At 33.6% G+C, this 20,271-nt stretch overlaps 1 protein-coding gene across 7 annotated transcripts in view; it reads right to left on the bottom strand.

The window, feature by feature from the left end:
* Positions 1-20,271, bottom strand: part of PCDH15 (protocadherin related 15) — a 914,927-nt gene that overhangs the window by 672,779 nt on the left and 221,877 nt on the right. For 2 of the 7 annotated variants that reach the window (XM_031652622.1, XM_031652621.1), the window contains exon 1: positions 13,395-14,072. The exons of 4 other annotated variants lie outside the window; for them this stretch is intronic. In XM_031652622.1, the coding sequence (XP_031508482.1) occupies positions 13,395-13,527 (133 nt within the window). In that variant the 5' untranslated portion in view covers positions 13,528-14,072. Of the gene's footprint in view, positions 1-13,394; positions 14,074-20,271 lie in introns of those variants that run through there. One more of the 7 variants, XM_031652627.1, reaches the window with a different exon arrangement.

Raw genomic sequence — 20,271 nt, forward strand, 5'->3', positions numbered from 1 at the left:
AGTACAGATGCTCTTCGACTTATGATGAGACTGTATTCAATAAACCCATCATAAGTTAAAATATCCTAAGTCTAAAATGAATTTCATCTACCCAACCTACTAAATGTCATAGCATAACATAGCCTACCTTAAATGTGCTCAGACCACTTATATTGGCCTACATTTGGGGAAAAGCAAATGCCTATTTCATAAATAAGTGTTGAATATCTGATGTGATTCATTGACTATGGCACTGAAGTGAAAAACAGAATGGTTATATGGGTGCTCATTATTCATGTACACAACTGAAAGCACAGTAGACCTAAAGAGTGTTTGAAGCATCGAACTACAATTAATTTCCGGATGATGGAGACGCTACAGCAACAGAGTCATCAATTTCTCCTCCTTCTGATGAGGTTCAAAAATAGCTGGTACAGGTTGAGTAACCCTTATCTGAAATGCCTGGGATAAGAAGTGTTTCAGATTTCAGATTTTTTTGAATATTGGAATATTTGTATTATATAATGAGATATCATGGAAAGGTGACCCACGTCAAAATGCAAAACTCATTTACATTTCATGTATACACACACAGCCTAAAGGTAATTTTATACAATATTTTAAATAATTTTGTGATATTTTTACATGAAGTCATGTGTTGAATTTTCTGCCTGTGACATCATATTGGTACTCAAAAATTTTCAGAATTTAGAGAATTTCAGATTTCAAATTTTCAGATTGGGGATGCTCCATCTGTAGAAGAAACTGGTTACTGAGACTTATTGATGGTCTAGAGTTTGATATGGTTTGCTGTGTCCCCACCCAAACTTCATCTTGAATTGTAGCTCCCATAATTTCCACGTGTTATGGGAGGGACCCAGTCGGAGATAATTGAATCATGGGGGTGGTTTCTCCCATACTGTTTTCGTGGTAGTGAGTAAGTCTCACGAGATCTGATGGTTTTATACGGGGTTTCCCCTTTCACTTGGCTCTCATTTTCTCTCTTGTCTGCCGCCATGAAAGATGTGCTTTTTGTCTTTGACCATGATTGTGAGGCCTCCCCAGCCACGTGGAACTGAGAGTCCATCAAACCTCTTTTTTCTGAATTCACAGTGTTCTTTGGAAAGATATCAAGTTTTGACTGTACAGCTTATTTCTTATTATTACGTATCTTTCTGTAACAAGCAAGAGCATTTTGTCCCTGCCTGTCAGTTCTTAGGAGTCTCTCCTAATTGACGTACCATTTCTTTAACGTCTGTATGCCACTGCTGATAGCAGCAAAGGCCTCCACAGGTTTCTTCACTGTACACTTTCTTGGTTCCTTGGGTTTAACTCCTTCCTCTGCCTCAGCTTCTTTACTTCTTTCTTCCTACAGTTTTATCACTCGAAAACTCAATGCCAACAACCTCATGAATATCCTCTTCATCAATACCCAATTCTAGCTGTTTCTCAAGTGCTAATAACTCCTTACCTACTATTTCATTAACAGCAGAGTCTTTGTTAAAGCTTTTGAATGTGTTCACATATGTCTTCAAAACTTTCTTCCACATGCTGATCATGCATTGCTATGTGACTTCTTCCCATGCTGTTGCAATGTTCTGGATGGCACTTAGGATGTAAAAACTTTTCCAAAATACTTTGAAGGTAGCTATTGCTCCTTGTTCCATTGGTTGAATGAATGTGGTTTTGTTTAGTTTCAAATACCCAGTCAAAAAAAATTGCTTTTATTTCTGTTTGTTTACTCACTTTTCCTGATTGTCTTTATGCAGAGCCCTCAAGAGGTTAGTGGTAAATTCGAACCCTTGATGTCAGCAGAACTTTGAGCAGTATATTTGGTTATTCATTTCTCCTGAAAAGAGTGATAGCCAAAGAACATATCTACCCTGATGCACTGGGAAAAGTTTTGTTTTGTTTTGTTTTGTTTTTTGTTTTTTGAGACGGAGTCTCGCTCTGTCGCCCAGGCTGGAGTGCAGGGGCACTATTTCGGCTCACTGCAAGCTCCGCCTCCTGGGTTCAAGCCATTCTCCTGCCTCAGCCTCCTGAGTAGCTGGGACTACAGGCACCTGCCACCACGCCCAGCTAATTTTTTGTATTTTTAGTAGAGACGGGGTTTCACCATGGTCTCGATCTCCTGACTTTGTGATCCGCCTGCCTCGGCCTCCCAAAGTGCTGGGATTACAGACATGAGCCACCATGCCCGGCCGGGAAAAGTTAATAGTTTGGCTGACAGTACTTGAACATAATTGGAGCATCTGTGACAGAGAGGTCTGAAGAAAATATATGTGATTAATTCTCTCTACTTGGGTACAGAGCTTAAAGACATTTGTGTCACATGTAGGTGCTAACCAAAGAGTAACTTCAGCAGATGGATAAGTGAAATCATTTGTAGGAGATCAAGTACTCCCTTGTGTTGTGATCAAAGTTATTGGAAAACTTTAATAGACTAACACAGGAAGAACTACTAATGGCCAACTCTCTTCAGGAACAAACTTTCAGGTCATTGTATCAGACAAAGGACCTGATGATCTGGTTAAAATAAAGGTAATAATGAAATAGGTGGTACAAGAAGGAAGCTATAAACAAGGTATGACCATGTGACCAACTGCAAACATGAGAATTGTGATAATTATGAAAAGTTCTTCCTTATTTTGGTGTGAATATATCTCAAAAAGATTAACCAAAGTTTCCCTTTTTTCTACTTCTCCTGCCATCCCACATAAAAATATAATAGTAATTAACTTTATGTCACCGTATTTAACTTACACGATACTAAAGAGAGAGAGGTGTATCAGAAGAGGAATGAACATCACCCACTGGTGAATAAATGACTTAAGTGAGATTCTATCCACTTTCAGAGTGATGGTTAGTGTGCTTTCAGTTGGTAGAAGGATAGATGTGTCATCTTGGAAAGAAGCATTATTTTACCATTATCTTTATTTGGAATGTAAGCATGATTTAAAATGGAATAGATTGATGTCAGTTTGAGGGGTAAACATTACTGAAACCACATCTTTAAGAATAATTTTTTTCTCCTGTTAAAATTGCTGCGGCACCCATTGTACCTTGTGTGGGTATCCTGTTCTACTTTATCTCTCGTGTACTGTTGCTGATCTGCTGACTTTCCTTGTCAGTATAAAGTAGTTAGTAGCATACAGGTTAAAGGTGGTAACAGATATGGGTTACAATTATTGTCCCCATGGATTCTAATTTGGCTTCATGGACATCAGTTTGCCCTCACTCTCCTCTGCTTTGCAGTAACTTTTCCTCCCCAACTGCCAGCCTAGATGACCTGCAGCCTCTTCACGCCTACCACCAGAAACAGAGAATAGCACTTCACAGATTGCTACATCAGATACCAGTTTTATAGAGTTGATTTTCTACAGAAAATCTTGATTCATATTGATTATCATGTTATTTATTTCCATATTAAGTCTCAACTGATGTATTCAGTTTATGTGATATATCATAAGGTCATTTTATGCATAATGCATTTGGGTGATCACATCAAATTTGGAAAAGACTCTTTAAACTGGAATTTTAACTCTCATTCTCAAACCAAACACATATGTAGCCAACCTTTCTAAAATATGATTGAAATAGATTTATATAGCTACTATACATTTAGGTTCAAATTTCCTCTATACATGTTTAAGAGCATTGTTTAATACAAGTCCCTGGATATGTTTTCTATGACCCCAAAATACTTTGAAATTATGGGTCAAATAAGGTATGCCAGTGCTTAAATATTTTTTTCTTTGGGGGAGTGTTTTCAAATGAACTCTGAAGCCCAGTTGGACACTAACCAAACATTTAAGAAAACATACCATAACCCTTATCTCGATTTTATAAAAGCACTAATACCTGCTAATCAAGCTCAATAATTAAAGCCCAGATATTTCATCTTTCAAATTCCAAGTTGATATTTGGTGGTGTTATTTATAATGTCCAAAGCCAACAATTTATTTCTTAAGAGAAAATTCAAAACACCCCTTCTAGGGTTCTTGACCTCCAGATATCTTTCTGTCCACCAAGATGTCAAATAAAACATAAAGTTTCCATGATATAAATTTAGTATGGATTACTGAAATTTGAATAAGAATTCTTATTAAATTTAAAAATACAGAATATTCTTTCTTCACTAGTGTCGATGCAGGTATGGTTTCGGGAAACCTATCATAGCTTGAATTTTTAAAAACTCTATTGATTTTTGAACATGGTATAGATATTTCTGGAATTGTGTGTGTGTGTGTGTGTATGTGTGTGTGTGTATTATTGGGGGATGATGCGTATATGTGTACCAATTAACTGTACATGCAATATCTTGCTATCCTATAAAAATGGCATTATCTTTCATTTTAATTTTTTAATGAAGGATTATCAAAATATAGTTACTACCTCTGAAAATTTAATTTTAATTTTAAATTAGAAATGTCAAATTGCAAATGGTTTTTATTCTCATTTCATGAACTGCAAAATCACATGACATATTGATGTTAAATCGTTTGCAGTTTCTTAGAGTATTTAAATAAAAAATATTTACTCATGCAGAATAATTATATTTTAAAATTACTAACACGTGGAGTAGACAGCAAATTATTAATGAAAGTAAAATTTGACTTTCCATTATTTTCTTTAATTCAAAATATTATATTCTGTCTAATTATACTCTTTAAAAATATCATTTCGTGATGCATGTGTCTACTTTATCTAACTTCCCTTAAAGGCTAAAAGACCTAAGTGAAGATTTTATCATCAAAAGTTAAAAACTAAAGTGAACCATTTTCCAAGAATTAGACAGTATTTTTACACAGCCATTAAATCATATCACATGACAAGGCTGATAAACTTCATCTGTCATATGAAATTATCTAATACCCCAAAATAACTAAAATAAAATATAATTTTATAAATTTACCTGGTTATCTGAATAATCAGGTTTTTCATTTTATGAAATACTCTTAAATGTAAAAAAAAATAAAAAATATGAATACATAAAATATGTATATTTTATTCTTTAATTTATGATAATATCGGTTTTAAAATACTTTAGTGTTAGATTTATTTTTCTTTGATTTGGCCGAATATTCAGTTTCATTTATTTATTTATTTATTTATGAGATATAGTCTCACTCTGTCACCTGGGCTGGAGTGCAGTGGTGCAATCTTGGCTCACTGCAAACTGTGCCTCCTGGGTTTAAGCAATCTTGGGCCTTGGCCTCCCAAGTAGCTGGGATTACAGGCACATGCCCCCATGCCTGGCTAAAATAATATTCAGTATTATTTTATATGCATACATACAAACACACCAGCATTCCCTCACATTAGAATACTGTTATATTATTTTCTATTATTTCAAAAAAATCTTAGTGAATACAAAAATAAATTTTTGTCTTCATTGTAGACACGGTAATTCAAGCAAAAAAATTACTTGAAATTAAAAATAATCACACTACCTATTTTTATACATGCAAGGTGAATTTCAATTAAGGGTTAATTATGTTAAAAAATCTTAATCATAGTAATGCTCCAAACTATCCTAAATAGGCAGATAAGTCTCATTTAAGTCCCTTGCAGCTGTTATTTGTGAAATTCACGTTAATCTTAGTGGTTCAGTTACTCATACAATAGCATTTGAAATGCCTACTATGTACCAGGAGCAATTCGTGGATTATAGCAATGAATGAAAAAATACAGTCTTTGCCCTCACCGAAATTGCAATCTAATATAATGATCCAAATATTCTCTATTCTGAGACAAAAGGTGCTGACAGTTGTTTGCAGAAAAATATTAGCCACAGGCTTGCAGGTGTGTCTTATCCCTAGAGTGTGGCTTTGTATTTACAGGCTTACAAAATTCTTTTTACAGGGAATTCTTCTTGTTTTCTGACCACTTTGTTAACATAAAAACAATTATATGTTTTATTCATGTAATAAGATTTACAGAAGACATTTCTTTTACATATTGTTAAAATGTTAGTGCTATCTCTGATCAACTATATCACAGAATGAAGAAGGCACATCTTTGTGTAGTCTTAAGTTTAACTAATAGTCAATAATTGAAAAACTCAAAGGTAAGGTAATCTTAGAATCCTAAAGAAAACATATATATAATTATAGTAATGTTCACACAGTTTCCTATCAGTGTTTTATCTACCAACAATAATAAATACTTTATATAAAATAGTGATTTTTAATCAGAGAAATATACAAGGTTCGCAATGTAGGATTATGTGAAAGGATAATAATTCTCTGTTAATTTTAAATTGCTGGTATTTTAGTCAACTAAAAATCTATCATGAGTATTAACTGATTTACCTCTCCTGAAAAAAATGAAAGCAAGGAGTAGCATATAGTTAATGTTTTTAAGAAAGCATGAAAAAGTATGAAGAAGAAATATATTTTGTGAGATTTAGCTGGAATTTGAAATTGGCTGAAATAAAATTGAAATAATTGCTTTTCTCCTGGGATTCAAAATGGACTTCAAAAAATAGTTTTAACTGAAACAAATCTATTTATTGTGAAACATTATTTCAAATACATCAAGGTCCAAGATGTCAAAAGAATATTCAAATAATACAAATAAAACATTTACTTAGCAAAACTTTAATATTTGCTATGCAATACAGAATGGAAATTCTAGTAGAGGTATCAATTGATAATCAGTAATAGAAAAACAGAAAGAAAATATTTGTTATAACAGTATTCCATAAAACATACTCATTGAAAAGAAATTTTAGATTATTTGCAAGATTTGGTAGAGTCTCAAGTGTAGCATGAAAATTAATCACTTACTGTTTTTAAGTCATTTATAATATTTAGTCTAACTATTGTCAATAAGATCCCTCATATCTCTAAATAAACCCTTGTAAAGATACTGAATAAACTCCATAGAGAATATTGGTGGAAGCTATTTGCTATTTTCTCACAAATATGCTCACCCCTTGCCTGTCCCGAAGTACTAAGATAAAACCTAGCACATTAATCAATTTTTACCAAAATATATTCAATAAAGAAGATCATTTTATCAAGCAAAGTACGTATGTTTGTAAGGATGTATCTGAAATGTGAAGCTGCTGTTATTGATAATTTTTTAAAGAGATGCTATTAATGATTTTTTAAAGATAATGTAATATAACAAAAATCACTTATTAATTTTGATGATACCACACTATTACATTTTCTGACACTAAATATTACTTTACAATAGAAATCTATCATGTTCATATTGACTTTTGGGATGACCGCAATAATCCTCTACTATATGTTAAATGAGGCAGTGATACCACTGAGCCAAACTGAATGATTTAATGCATTTTCTGATTTTTTTCTGAGTAAAACATATTTTTAAAGAATAAAGTTATCTGTGATTGTGAACAAACATATCTACACACAGTTGTGAATTTGAATTTTTAATTATGTACTACTAGGACATTGAATGAAAGATGAAAAAAAGAATTATTCTTTGTAAACTATATGTTGCTAGATGAGGCCACCATCAACTGATTTGTTGGCAAATCAATTAAAAAGTCAAAAACATTTTTGACTAATCTACATACATTCAATCAACATCCATCTTCTCTATTTCAACCACATTTGCTCTTTCTCATCTTATCCAGCTATCTTCTTGCCATTTGTTAAACTTATCAGTCATATTCATCTTCAGAGTCTTTGAATTTATTCCTCTGTCTATAATGTGAATTTCCTCGGTGAATGCATGGCTCAGGTCTTCAGTCTTAACTTTATACAGTTTTGCTCAAATGTAGTATCCTCAAAGAAACAAGTCCTCTATCTGAAACAGCGTCACTGCCTCCTCAGTTGTTCATCACTCCTTGGTTTCTCGCTCTGTTTCATTTTTTCTCCCTATAGTTACCTGTCTCTACCTCCATGTGGAAAGCGGTTTTGCCTGTTTCCTTCTCTGATGCATCATCAGTACCACAACAGATTCTCACACAGTACAGGGTGTCGATAATCATACCTTGAATAAACAACTAAGTAAATAAGTGATTAATGAAATGATTTATTGATTGAACAACAAAATTATGTATTGGGCATGTGTTCAAGATTGTCTGTAATAGGGAATGAGAGAATTGCAAGCAGGTGGTCTTCACTTATATTCTAGGTCAGCTACTTTGTTGTAAAAATGAAGACAAATTTGGGAGAATAATTTTACTCCTATACTTTGACTAGGAACTATTGTCTTTCTTACTCAAAACCAACTTAAGAAGCAACCCTCTCAACCATACCCAAGTCTGACAACTCAAAGCACTGCTCTGTAAAATTGTAAATTTTCAAAAGCAAACATACAGATGACAGTAAAAGCAATATCCTAGTTTTCAATGTGTCCTGAGGTACATGAAAAGAGCTTAGTGCTAACCAGGCCAGCATTTTTGGCTTGAGAACCAAGGATTACTATATGACAAAATGGAGAATCTAGAAAGCAAAAACTTGGATCAATGGCAAAAAAATCTTGATTCTTGTCATCAATGGCAAGTTGCTTTGGTGGATTTTTTAAAAAGCACTCAATAGGCCAGGTGTGGTGGCTCACACTTGTAATCCTAGCACTTTGGGAGGCTGAGGCGAGCAGATCACAAGGTCAAAAGATTGAGACCATCTGGCCAACATGGTGAAACCTAGTCTATACTAAAAATACAAAAATTAGCCGGGCGTGGTGGCACATGCCTCTAGTCCCAGCTACTCGGGAGGCTGAGGCAAGAGAATAGCTTGAACCCGGGAGGCATAGGTTGCAGTGAGCCAAGATTGAGCCACTGCACTCCAGCCTGGGTGACAGACTCCATCTCAAAAAACAAACAAACAAACAAACAACAAAAAAACAAAAAAGCACTCAATATATTAGTATATATCTACATTTTGTTGAATAAACCCATTTGAATTTAATAAAAAGTAGTGTACTTTAACAGTGCATAGATTATAACAATTTCATAAAACTTTTATTATTGAGTATACTTAAGAGATTCATTTCTATTTATACTGAAAAGTAAGTATACATACTTTGCTTAAACTACACTACCTGAAATAAATATAAAATAAATGTTCGTTTTAGTATATATGTCAAATTTGTATGAAGTAGTCATGGATGAAGGAATATCAAGTACTTTCATATTCATTAAATCACATGACATCACTTACATTTCATTGAATTACATAAGTAACTCAATTTAGGAATAGTTGGCATTTGAATATTTGTTTTGAAAACTGCTGTAGGAAATATTTTAAGTCCAAAAAATGTTTCAAGATAGTTTTTGAATTACTATTTTTATCTAGTACTTGCTAAGAACCTTTATACTGTTGATTACTGCACTCTATTCAAAAATGAAGGTAGTGATCAGATTTTCCATTCTTAACAGGTAAGAAACTCACAGCACAATTAGCTCAGTAACATAAATCAGTAATCTAACAGTCAATATTTGATCATAAGGAAAGGAAGAAGTGAAAGAATAGTTTATGGTAAAAGGAAATTTAGAGAAGAAAAGCTTTGAAGAAAAGGAATGGTAAAATCTAAGACCTTGAGAGAACCGGTGTAAGGAAGAGAGGATAGAGAAATACTGCTTAGGAAAGTTCTGTACGAAGAAATTCTTCATGAGCTTTATTTCAAAGCCAGTAATTGAACTTTGGTGCTTCCTCCATTCTTACATCGATAAATTTCCACAAGCAACTCACTCCCCAAATAACTTTAAAAAAATTGTACAATCTAAATGTAAACTTCTTCACTGAGTCTATCATGGCATCCTTGGTTGATGCTGCTTTCAAATCATGGAGATACCTCAGAATTACCTTTCATTTCCCAAATTTACTAAGAGTGTGCAATATATTTTAAACTTTAAATTCATGAAGCTCCTTCAGGGTGGGTCTTCTAATCTTTCACGTAGTGATATCCTTTTGCCTCTGAATCTATCCATTTCTGTACAGTCACAGTGGTGTGTTCTAACCATGACTTAAAATCATTTTCTCCTTCTCTTTACATAGCAGCGTCTGTACACTTCAGTAGATTCTGAGAATTAGTTTGAATGAGTGGTTCCAAAGTCTGTTTAATGTCAATCTATAGTTGCTGTAAAGCAGCCAAGGACTCTGATGTGGCTGGCACTTAGTGGCAGGTCTTTAAATGTCCCAGAGTAACTGCCCCCACCTCTCTCCTTTCAGTAAGGCTTCAATGCTCTAAGCAACGTAGAGTCAAGAGAAACTAGAAAATATCTGTTCAGAAAGACATTTTAGACATTCTCATTTAATTAAACATAGATAATGTGATCTGTTTCTCAAATGCATTCTCCCCTCAAAATGAAATTACATACTAAATGCATTCTACATGCTAGTTCAAGAGCTTTCTGGTGGTAGTCAGGAACCAACATATCTCTTTGTGTGCCCACTTTGCCCCTTTACAATGTAAGCTTAGTATTACCAGTAGTTGTGATGAAAATAATCTCTTGTTCAGCCCAAGATAATGTAATGAATCTGTCATTAAGGTGCTGTTGAGGACAAAGATCAGGAAGCGAAAGCATCTAACAGAGACCAGGGTGAGAAAGAAGCTTATGGATCTCTGTCTGTTAAACTTGTAATTCTTCCAAGCATGCACATATGTATAAATGCAATTGACATATATATTCACAAAGAATATTTTCATCCCACAAATTATGAAAGTCTTTGAAAGATAGAGACATGTGTATAAATAAGTGTTCTATAAATGTAGCTCAATGACTTACATAAACAATTAGCAAAAAATGAGCTATTTAGATGCTTTGTTTTAGTAGTGAATGTATTTAGCTATAGAGATTGTTTAGCAATAGACATCAGTTAAGTGAGCCACAGGCAAGTTGATTTGAAGTAAATTTACTAATTTAGCTGATTAAAGATTTGTTAAGCCTTTCTTTTCAAAGAAGCCTCAAAGCCTTTAAAAATGAGTGCTCATCATTCTGGTAAAATAGGAAATCCACATGTGTTATTACTACCAATTAAAAGATACTGGAAATGAGAAATTAAGAGAGTACAGACCAAGGCTAAAAATAACTATTTCTTTTCTTTTCTTTCTGTTTTTCAGACAGGATCTCACTCTGCTGCCCATGCTTCAGTGCAGTGGAATGATCACAATCACAGCTTACTACAACCTCCCCTCCCGGCCTCCCAGGTTCAAGTGATTCTTGTGCCTCAGCCTCCCAAGTAGCTAGGACTATGAGTGGGGTGCCACCACACCTGACTAATTTTTGTACTTTTAGTAGAAACAGGGTTTGCCATGTAGGCCAGGCTGCTCTTGAACTCCTGAGCTCTAGCAGTCCAGTCACCTCAGCCTCCCAAAATGCTGGGACTATAGGCATGAGCCACCCAACATGGCCAAAAATAACTGTGTCACTGGGAAGTTTAGATTGCCTAAAGAAAAATATAAAAACATTTGTATGGATTTTTCCCTTAGATTTTTAAGACAAGAATGATTAAAACACTACATTATAATATCTGGCAGAGGTTCATTTGATCACCATATTTTTAGAAATTTAATGCAAAAGAGAAATGCAAAACATTATTCTCTAGATCGGTATTTATGCTTCTTGTGGTGACACTTAAATAACTCTGGCAGCTTTCTGAGTAGCTGGCAGTTTCTACAAAATATGCCAAGTAAGGAGCACAACATTACTACACTATATCATGCCATTTTCTTCTAAAACAGAAATACTGAACTTTCACCACATGCAACTGTACAGCAATGCTATGGCAACATCTTCATAGAGTTCCTACGCTCCTTTGAAAAGCAGGATCTAATCAGCACAAAAGGAAATAAACTATCATCATTGCTGTTGCTATAATTACCTAGTTGGCAAAATAAGCTCTATACAGAATCACACATTAAAACAAATTTGCTTAGGAAAACTAAATGTTTTATTTCAGCTCAGCTTATATTTTCAAGGGAATCGGTTAACAATTAGAAATGAAATTGTTGATAAACATTGCATTATGTTTATTGAATTTTTATTTCTGGTTAAAAAGGTTAACTGTTTTCACTGTGGAATATTTAGAAAATATAGATTTCTTTCTTTAAAAATAGTTAACCATAAGGAAGCCATAATTCATCATTAGAAGACAGGATCTTTTTTTGTGTATCTTTTACTTTATAGTATTTTGATATTTTTTCTCTACTGTAGACACATTTGGGATTTATTTCCAACTTACATAAATGCATCATAATAACACTAACTCGATATGATTTTATTATCAATAAAGATAGATTTTAAAAACGTACTCAAAATGTTCACGTTTTTGTAATCACTTAATGTGGCAAACATTTTGTTGATGCTTAAATTTGTTTAAACAGAGGCCAGCAGTACTGTAGATATTTCTGAGTGATTTCAAAGAATGTGCAGGAATATACGTCTGTGTCAATTCTTTAAACGAGTAAAAGGAGCATCGGTAATGCAGCACAATCAATCACGAACAAGTAAACTGATGCAGGAATTGCCCATACACGTTTTCAAAGGACATGCAGATGTGTAGATTGAATTACAAGAAAAAAGATCACTTTCTAATAAGGCAATTGACATAATTATTTTGTAAAAAATACAAAAGTGCAAGAACGTACTTTAGAGTAAATATTAAGTACAAGCTTAATGGAAGAGTCTATCATGTAATTAGCAGACAAAGTGAGCCACAGACCACATTTACATACTTAGTTTAAAATAGAAACGGAGTCCCAAGAGAATAGAAACATTGTCCCAAGAGATAACCATTTCACTGCTGCCCAGTTGAGGAGAAAACAATTGAAATATTTCTACATTAAAGTTCAGAGAGTCAAGGCAGCTGCTGCAGAACAAGAACACTAATGATAAGGAAAAAAAGAGTTTTTCCAAAGAGGAACTGGATATGAATTAGATATTGTTAATTACCTCAGACGGCCCAAGTGAAAATTCAGACTTCTTTCTCTGTTCTTGACCTTATTTCATGTTCTCACTTTCTAAGCACATTTGGTTTTCATGTTAATCAGTCACAATTACCATGTCTAATCGACTGTGGATCTAGATCCTTACCAGATCCCGGCCAATATAAGTTAGCAATGCAAGACTTATTTTGTGGTCCATTTCTTTGGAGGAATACGTTGTGTTTCAGTTCAATGACTATATACATGATGGTCAACTTCCAGCCCATATCTGGATGCATTCTTGAGTTGACTCTGAATCAAATAATTTATTCTAAATTAAAACTAAATATTTATATTAATCAAATGAGGCTTTTATAATGTACTCCAAGTAAAGCATGAATTTCCAGAGAATGGCATAATTGAAGCCCATACTAGAGGATAATTATTCATGGATGTGGGTTGAAACTTTCATTTTAATACCTCCACTTATAGCAGATTGAGAATTAAAATCTGAAGAAAACTCTCTTAGATGAGACATTTGTAAAATAAAAAAACTCACTCACCATTCCGACTCTCTTCATCAATAGCAACTATGGTAGCTGGAGGTCCTCCCCTAGCTAGTTTGCAATCTAAAGAGAGAAAATAATGAAAAGTAAGAATTGACTGCAGGGGCACACACACTGAGAAAAAATTCATTGAGATGTATATTAATATTTAAAAAGGAAAATCTTGCAACCTAATTGATATGCATCACTACTTTTAATATTATTTTAAAATATTTTATAATAATGACACAGATTCCTTACCACATCATAATACAATCACTCTGTGCACCACAAACTACTCAAATCTTACTGAGAAAGCACCAGCAGGCACCACTGGAGAACAGAAGTCCTTCAGGACATATATAATGTGATGGAAATTTAACCCAAAGAAATAACATAAAGGGATGATTAACAAGGATAAATTGTAATTAAAGCATCACAACACAAACAAACATAATTGGACTTTAATTGTGATAAAGGGTCTAATTAGAGCGAGTGAATAGAATTTTAATAATGTTCTAAAGAGAATAAAACAAAGACAGACAAGCAATGCTCATGAAGTTGTTTGGGGTTTTTATTTTTGTCATCTTACCCTCATATTGCCAGTCTGGAGTCAAAAGTATAGAGTCATCAATGGAAGCAGATCAGAAAAATGGAAGAAAGAAAGGAAGAAAGAATATATGTATATATTTAGTGAGAGATTTAAAGATATAAAAAGCATTATACCATAATATTATCTAATGATTTGTGGAAATAGAATATATAAACTTCCCATCAGATTTTGTACTTCTAATATAATACTAACACATTCACTAGATAATACACATCATTAGCATTTTAAAAGCCATTACAAAAAGACTTGAAAATAACATAAATTGCTATGTTTCTTATGAAAAGATAAATAAGAATTACTTATGAACAGTGTGTTATCTGTATGCTGAAAAAACTTTAAGAATAGTGCCTGTCAATCAGTAGTGATGACTAATTCATTATTTCAAACACTGATAATATCCTGCCAGGTATCACATGATAATGAACATAAAAATAGTATCATGAGCTATAACATCCATGACAGTTGAAATGCGAAAGCTTTGCCTGCAGGATGTCAAATGTGCATCTCTGAGACGTAAAGTACTCTCCTAGGAAGTACTCTGTGAGGCTGAGAGGGCTAGGTCATGCAGTTATACATACACGGCACACTTCTGTACAGCAGGGGAAATTAATTTTGCTTAACATTTTCCAAATTCGTGTGTTATTTGGGAAATAATTTCAAGGTTTATTTACTCATTTATTAAAATTCTGCCATTTAGTAGATACATATACATGAAAAATTAGACCTTTGGGAAGCACTGTTCTGTATTGTAAGGTATGTACTCTCTCATATGAAGCAAAGAAGCTGGGAGAGCTACAAATTTTCTCTATTTATACTTGTCAATATTCAAGGAGTTCCAAGTCATAACATTTTCAGATCTAAAGTATCTCATACTCATTATGCCTCTTCCTCTCCTTATGCCCTCCGACAGAGCTCAGCACTACATTATTTGTCATCTCTGCTCTTGATTTAGTTTCCTCGCTGATCTCCCAGAAGTCTTGTTCTCATCCTGCATTCATCTATTCCTTTCATGAGGATGATTTTCATGTACCCAAATCAAAAGTGAAATAATGGCAGTCCTCTGAACAAAAACCTTACATGTTTCTTTTGGAGAAAAGGGAAAAAAAGAATCAGAAGAACAAAGTTTCTTCACATGGCCTCAACATCCTTTATTGAGAATTAAGCAACCTGTCCTTCAATTACGTGAATACTCTTACTGTTGCTGGAATGTTCCTTGTATTTTTAGGAAAATTTTGTTATCTAAATTCATTGTCACCTTTTTCTGCCTAGGAAATCTCTGCTTCTTTTCGTAGAATTAGATATTTCACATATTTGCACTTAGTGCAAATTAATTTTGATTAAAGCCTTCCAAATTTTCATGTTACTTGAAAAATGATTTCACAACTTCCTTATTTATTTACTGTTTTATAAAATTCGGTCAATTATTATGCACACAGAAATGAATAATTAGGCTTTGGAAAGCACTGTTCCATATTGTAAGGTATACATTCTCTCATATGTACTCACTACACATATACACACTCATGTCACTGTGTGCCAATGCCATAATACCTACTGAAAATGGATAAAATGTATGTATTTTAGTGAGAATATTGGTAGAGGAATAAATATTTAATCAACAACTTTATGGGCAAGCAGAATATAGAAAAATACAAAAAGGGGAAATTTGGATATAAATATTTTTAAACCTTTTTACAATTTATTACTATTAACTTTAAAGGTAGGCTTTATGAAGCTAAGCCAAATAATATCTTCATGTTCCAGCCCTTCCTCACTCTCCACCTTAATTTCTCCACCAAAGTTAATTCTCCATTCATACCAAACCAAATGTATGTGTGTTGCATCAACTGTTAAAACATACTTTCCACTCTTCTTCCCCTGGTTAATTTTATTCCTCTTTCAAGAATCTGTCAGGCATCAACTCTTCTTGAAAATCTTTCTCATTGTCACTGTAGATTAAATGCTTTTTCTCAGTATTCCTGCAGTACACACTGTATCCCACTGGACTAATTGTACCATTGACAACATACTAACATGTCTTTCTCTCTCACAAGAGTTCCTTCAGACCAAGCCTGCATCATTTTCATCTCGGTAACCTCAGAACCTGATACTGGTTCTGAAAGAATGTTTGTTGACTTTTTCCACACTGTAGCCTGCCAAGCTACAATCTTCCATTAAAACCTCTCCGTAAGAGTTGCTTGAAAGTCTCTGTTCTCACTAATCCCTCGATAGCAGAAACATTCCAGAAGAAGCTGCTTAACTACATTTTCTCCTGCTACAGTACCCTTAGATAATTCCCACTAAGATTTATTCTTTTAGTAGATTCAAAATTCTCCCCAATAAAACATTTCTTTTTGTATGCTACATATACTTCTGGATACATACAAAAATAATTTAAACTTTTTAAAGACTCAAAACACAAAATGAAAAGAGGTTAGGCAGACACATAATAAATAATCTATTGATAACACTGTTCATAACAAAGTGTTTTAAAATGATGCATTCAGGAAAGTATAATTAATTAGTTTTGAAGTGCACAAAAGCATTTTTAATAAGAACAATTATATTTAGAATTGTCTTGAAAAGAAAGTAACTTGGAGGTAACAGTCAACTATACATTATGTATGAAAATATCCAAATGTAAATCAAAGGGAAGACTAGAAAGCAATTTGGGGAATGGGGAGATTGTACTCTATAGTCTGTGGATTATCTGTCTGCCACAGGAAAGTCAGGTGAGCTGCTGATACTTGTACCTTAGGAATGGACCTCCTTAATCTATTTAATTTCACCCTTGACTGTCCTGGTTAAATCACAAATTCATTGTTTTTCATGCCTAAAGTTTCTAGCCTGTTAGGCCTATACTCATTTTCCATATCCAAGTACAGGATATGAATACCAATATCTGAATGCTCAGTATGGCTTATTTCTGCAAACTTGTCATAATGCTAAAAATAAGCCATATATTTAAAAATATTCATACGCAATAGATGAGATATAAAATCCAAAGAGAAGAATTAAAAAGACAAATAATGCCTGATCTCACAGATACTAAACCTGTGATACTCTGTTTTCATTGTAGCCTGAATTTTAAGAGCATATTACAGAGAGGTCAGACAAAGGCTTTTAAAAATCTAGGATTTTCCAAATATGCTCATTTTGTAAAACTAAGAGGAAGCAGCCAGGAAATAAAATTCTATTCCTACTTTAGCCTATTCTCAAAATGTTAAACATTGATCAATGTGTTTTCAATAAAACTTCAAACCTTTTACTTTAACAGATATATTAACATACTAATTGCCCCATATATTAATAACTTGTGTGTTGAATTTCTTCCCCATATTTCTCCTCTGAGCCTGGGTCCCATTTGCCCAGACAACTTCTGTACTTGCAATTTCAAAGTTGTCTTAAATGTAGCACTCCAAATCGCATCCCAGTTGCTATCGTAGCCCAAAACTGGACATTTCCAATATATATTATTTCAGCGAATGGCATAATTCTGCACCAAGCCGCATAAGCCAGAAACTAGGAAGTCACATTTCACTTTACCCATCTTTCTAGCTTTCCAAAATGCATCAATCAATAAGTCTTGAATTAAACTCCTAAAGAGAAACTTGTGATATCCACTCATTGTTTTCAATCTGCAGTAGTATCAGACTATCTCTTAACTAATCAAATAGGTTTTCCTAACTGCTTTCCTTACAATCAATCTTGTCCTTATTCTAATTTAATTTTCTATCTTTAAGCAGAGTGATCTTTATAATTAAAACTTTGCTTATTTTAAAAATAATTTACCATTTATTTTAGGTTATAAGCTGAAATATTTTGGCCATCTACAACTCATCACAAATATGATTCTAGAATGTAAACTAACATTTTATATAACCTACAAAGTCCTGCACAATATACCTTCTCCTTCTCTCTCTAGTCTCATCTATTTCCATGTTCCTATTTTCTCAAAACAAAATAGTTTTTGATCCCTTGACTAGGTATGGTGCCCCTATATACACTCTCATAACTCTGCTTCATAATATCAATTTACGATTACTTGATTATTCACAGAAAGAAACTCAGTGATAACATCGACCTTGTTTCTATTCCTCGTGGTTGTGTCCACGGGGCAGATTTTCCTGGCACATTTTTTATTTCAAGTAATTATTTACTGAAGGCAAAAATGAAGGGCCTCAATCAAATTTGTAAACAATAAAATTAAAACAATACTCTGTACATTAATTCCTTTTCTTTTTAATTTTTCAAATGTCTTTCTCAAATGAAAGTACAACAGGTCCTTGAATGACATTGCTTCACTCAATGTCATTTCATTGTAACAATGAAAAAAAAACACAACAACAACAACAACAACAACTAATTCCAGGCCTGAGTCACTATCTGTGTGGAGTTGGCAACTTCTCCCCAAATCTGTGTGGACTTTCCCTGGGTACTCCAGTGTCCTCCCACATCTCAAAGATGTGCATGCTAGGTTCATTGGTATGGCTACATGGTACCAGTGTGAGAGTGTGGGGGTGTGCGTGCGTGGCCCTGAGAAGGAATGGTATCCTGTCCAGGGTAGGTTCCTGCCTTATACCCTGAGCTACTGGGCTAGCAGGCTCCCTGATGGGAGGCTCTGAACTGGTAAATAATTATCTCACTTTTTTTGATTAATCTTTCTTTAATGAACGTATAGCTCACATTTATTTCAATATTGAATATAATAATTATTTTGTCTTTATTTAGAAGTGTGGTGATGTTTCTGTAACCATAACTATGCCATGGGAACTTAACTTGTTTATATTTTGTTTAGCCTATAATAAAATTGGGTTTCATTATATGTCATTTCCTTTAAAGTCTCAATTTCCAAGAACCTATGGACAATATTAACTGAAGACTTACTGTAGTCAGGAAAAAATGGATGGATAATTTGTTATCTAAATATAAGGTCATTGGTTATATCTCAGCAGATGTGAAAGGCTACCAATAAAGTAAAAAAAAAAAGGTGCAGAGAATTCTGCAAGACTTTGAGGTTATTTGGAAGAAGTTATGAAAGATTAGAGAGAGCTCACAATCATAAAATAAAGTGATGAAAAAAAAAAAGAAAGGAGAAAAATGTTCACCTGCTTCCAATTGTCTATAATTTCTATTAGAATTCCAAGCTGTTTTATGATTTTACCAAATTGTATCTTAAAGGAATAAAACTAAGAAATTTCAAATACTAAAGTTTAAATTATGTCAAAGATCAACTTACCTTTTTTTTGTCATCTTAGAACTTTTAAGCTATTCCTTACAAGCTGCGTAAATCACCAGTGAACTCTGTGGCACCCAGTAGAGTATTTGACTTAACATAATCACTTAATTTATTTGCTGAATTAGGAAGTATCTTCCTCTATGGAAAAGTAATAAAATGAATAATCTATCAAATCCTTAGCTTTAATCATTTCAAATCTTTCGGGGATTTGCTTTAAGATGTTAAAGAAATGGATTTCTAATATATTATAGTGGTTGTGAACATGTGCTTTGGGGTCACAAAACCTAAGTTCAAATCCTAACTTTGCTTTTTAACAGTTGTATAATATTGGACAAATTATTAACCTCTTGTATTTCATTAATGGGGATAAGAGTAATTACAACTAACTCATATATTTTTACAACAAGGACAAAATGAGAAAATCTATGGTAATTTCTTATAAGGGTGGCAAAATGTACAGGCAGAATAGGCATACATTTGCTTTTTATAGTATCCTTATTTTCATGAGGAACATATTTGAATAAAATGGTTTTTTTCTATTTTTTTTCCTTGATCCAAGGGCTGATAGTAAATGTAGTAAATAAGCCCTTAGCTTTCCCAAATATTCAGTGATGCCAGATCTCAGTTATATACGGGATTGTGAAATGTATTTTTATTAAGAATAAAAGTAATTACAGGAAATGTCACTGGTAGTCTGTAGGGACAAAAATTTGCTTGAATTCCTATCCCAGATACCAAGCTAGATATACTCTGATGGATTACATTTACTAGGGAAAAATAGACTCCTTGAACTTGAAGCTTAAAAAAAGTAATGGGGTTCTCACACTCCTCTACTGGTCCCACTATGTCTCTGAAACGTGTCGGTGAGATTCCACAGAAAGATCAAGGAAGAGTTGCAGATTTTGTGAAACCTCTATTCCTGTCAACATTTCTCTATTATCAGTTTGGTTATTGAGAGTCATCTAGTCTCTTGCTCATGTGTTTGCATTTACATACACACACACACACACACACACACACACACACACACACACACACACACA

The sequence above is a fragment of the Papio anubis genome, chromosome 11 (genome assembly GCF_008728515.1).
Source record: "Papio anubis isolate 15944 chromosome 11, Panubis1.0, whole genome shotgun sequence".
Classification (NCBI taxonomy): domain Eukaryota; kingdom Metazoa; phylum Chordata; class Mammalia; order Primates; family Cercopithecidae; genus Papio; species Papio anubis.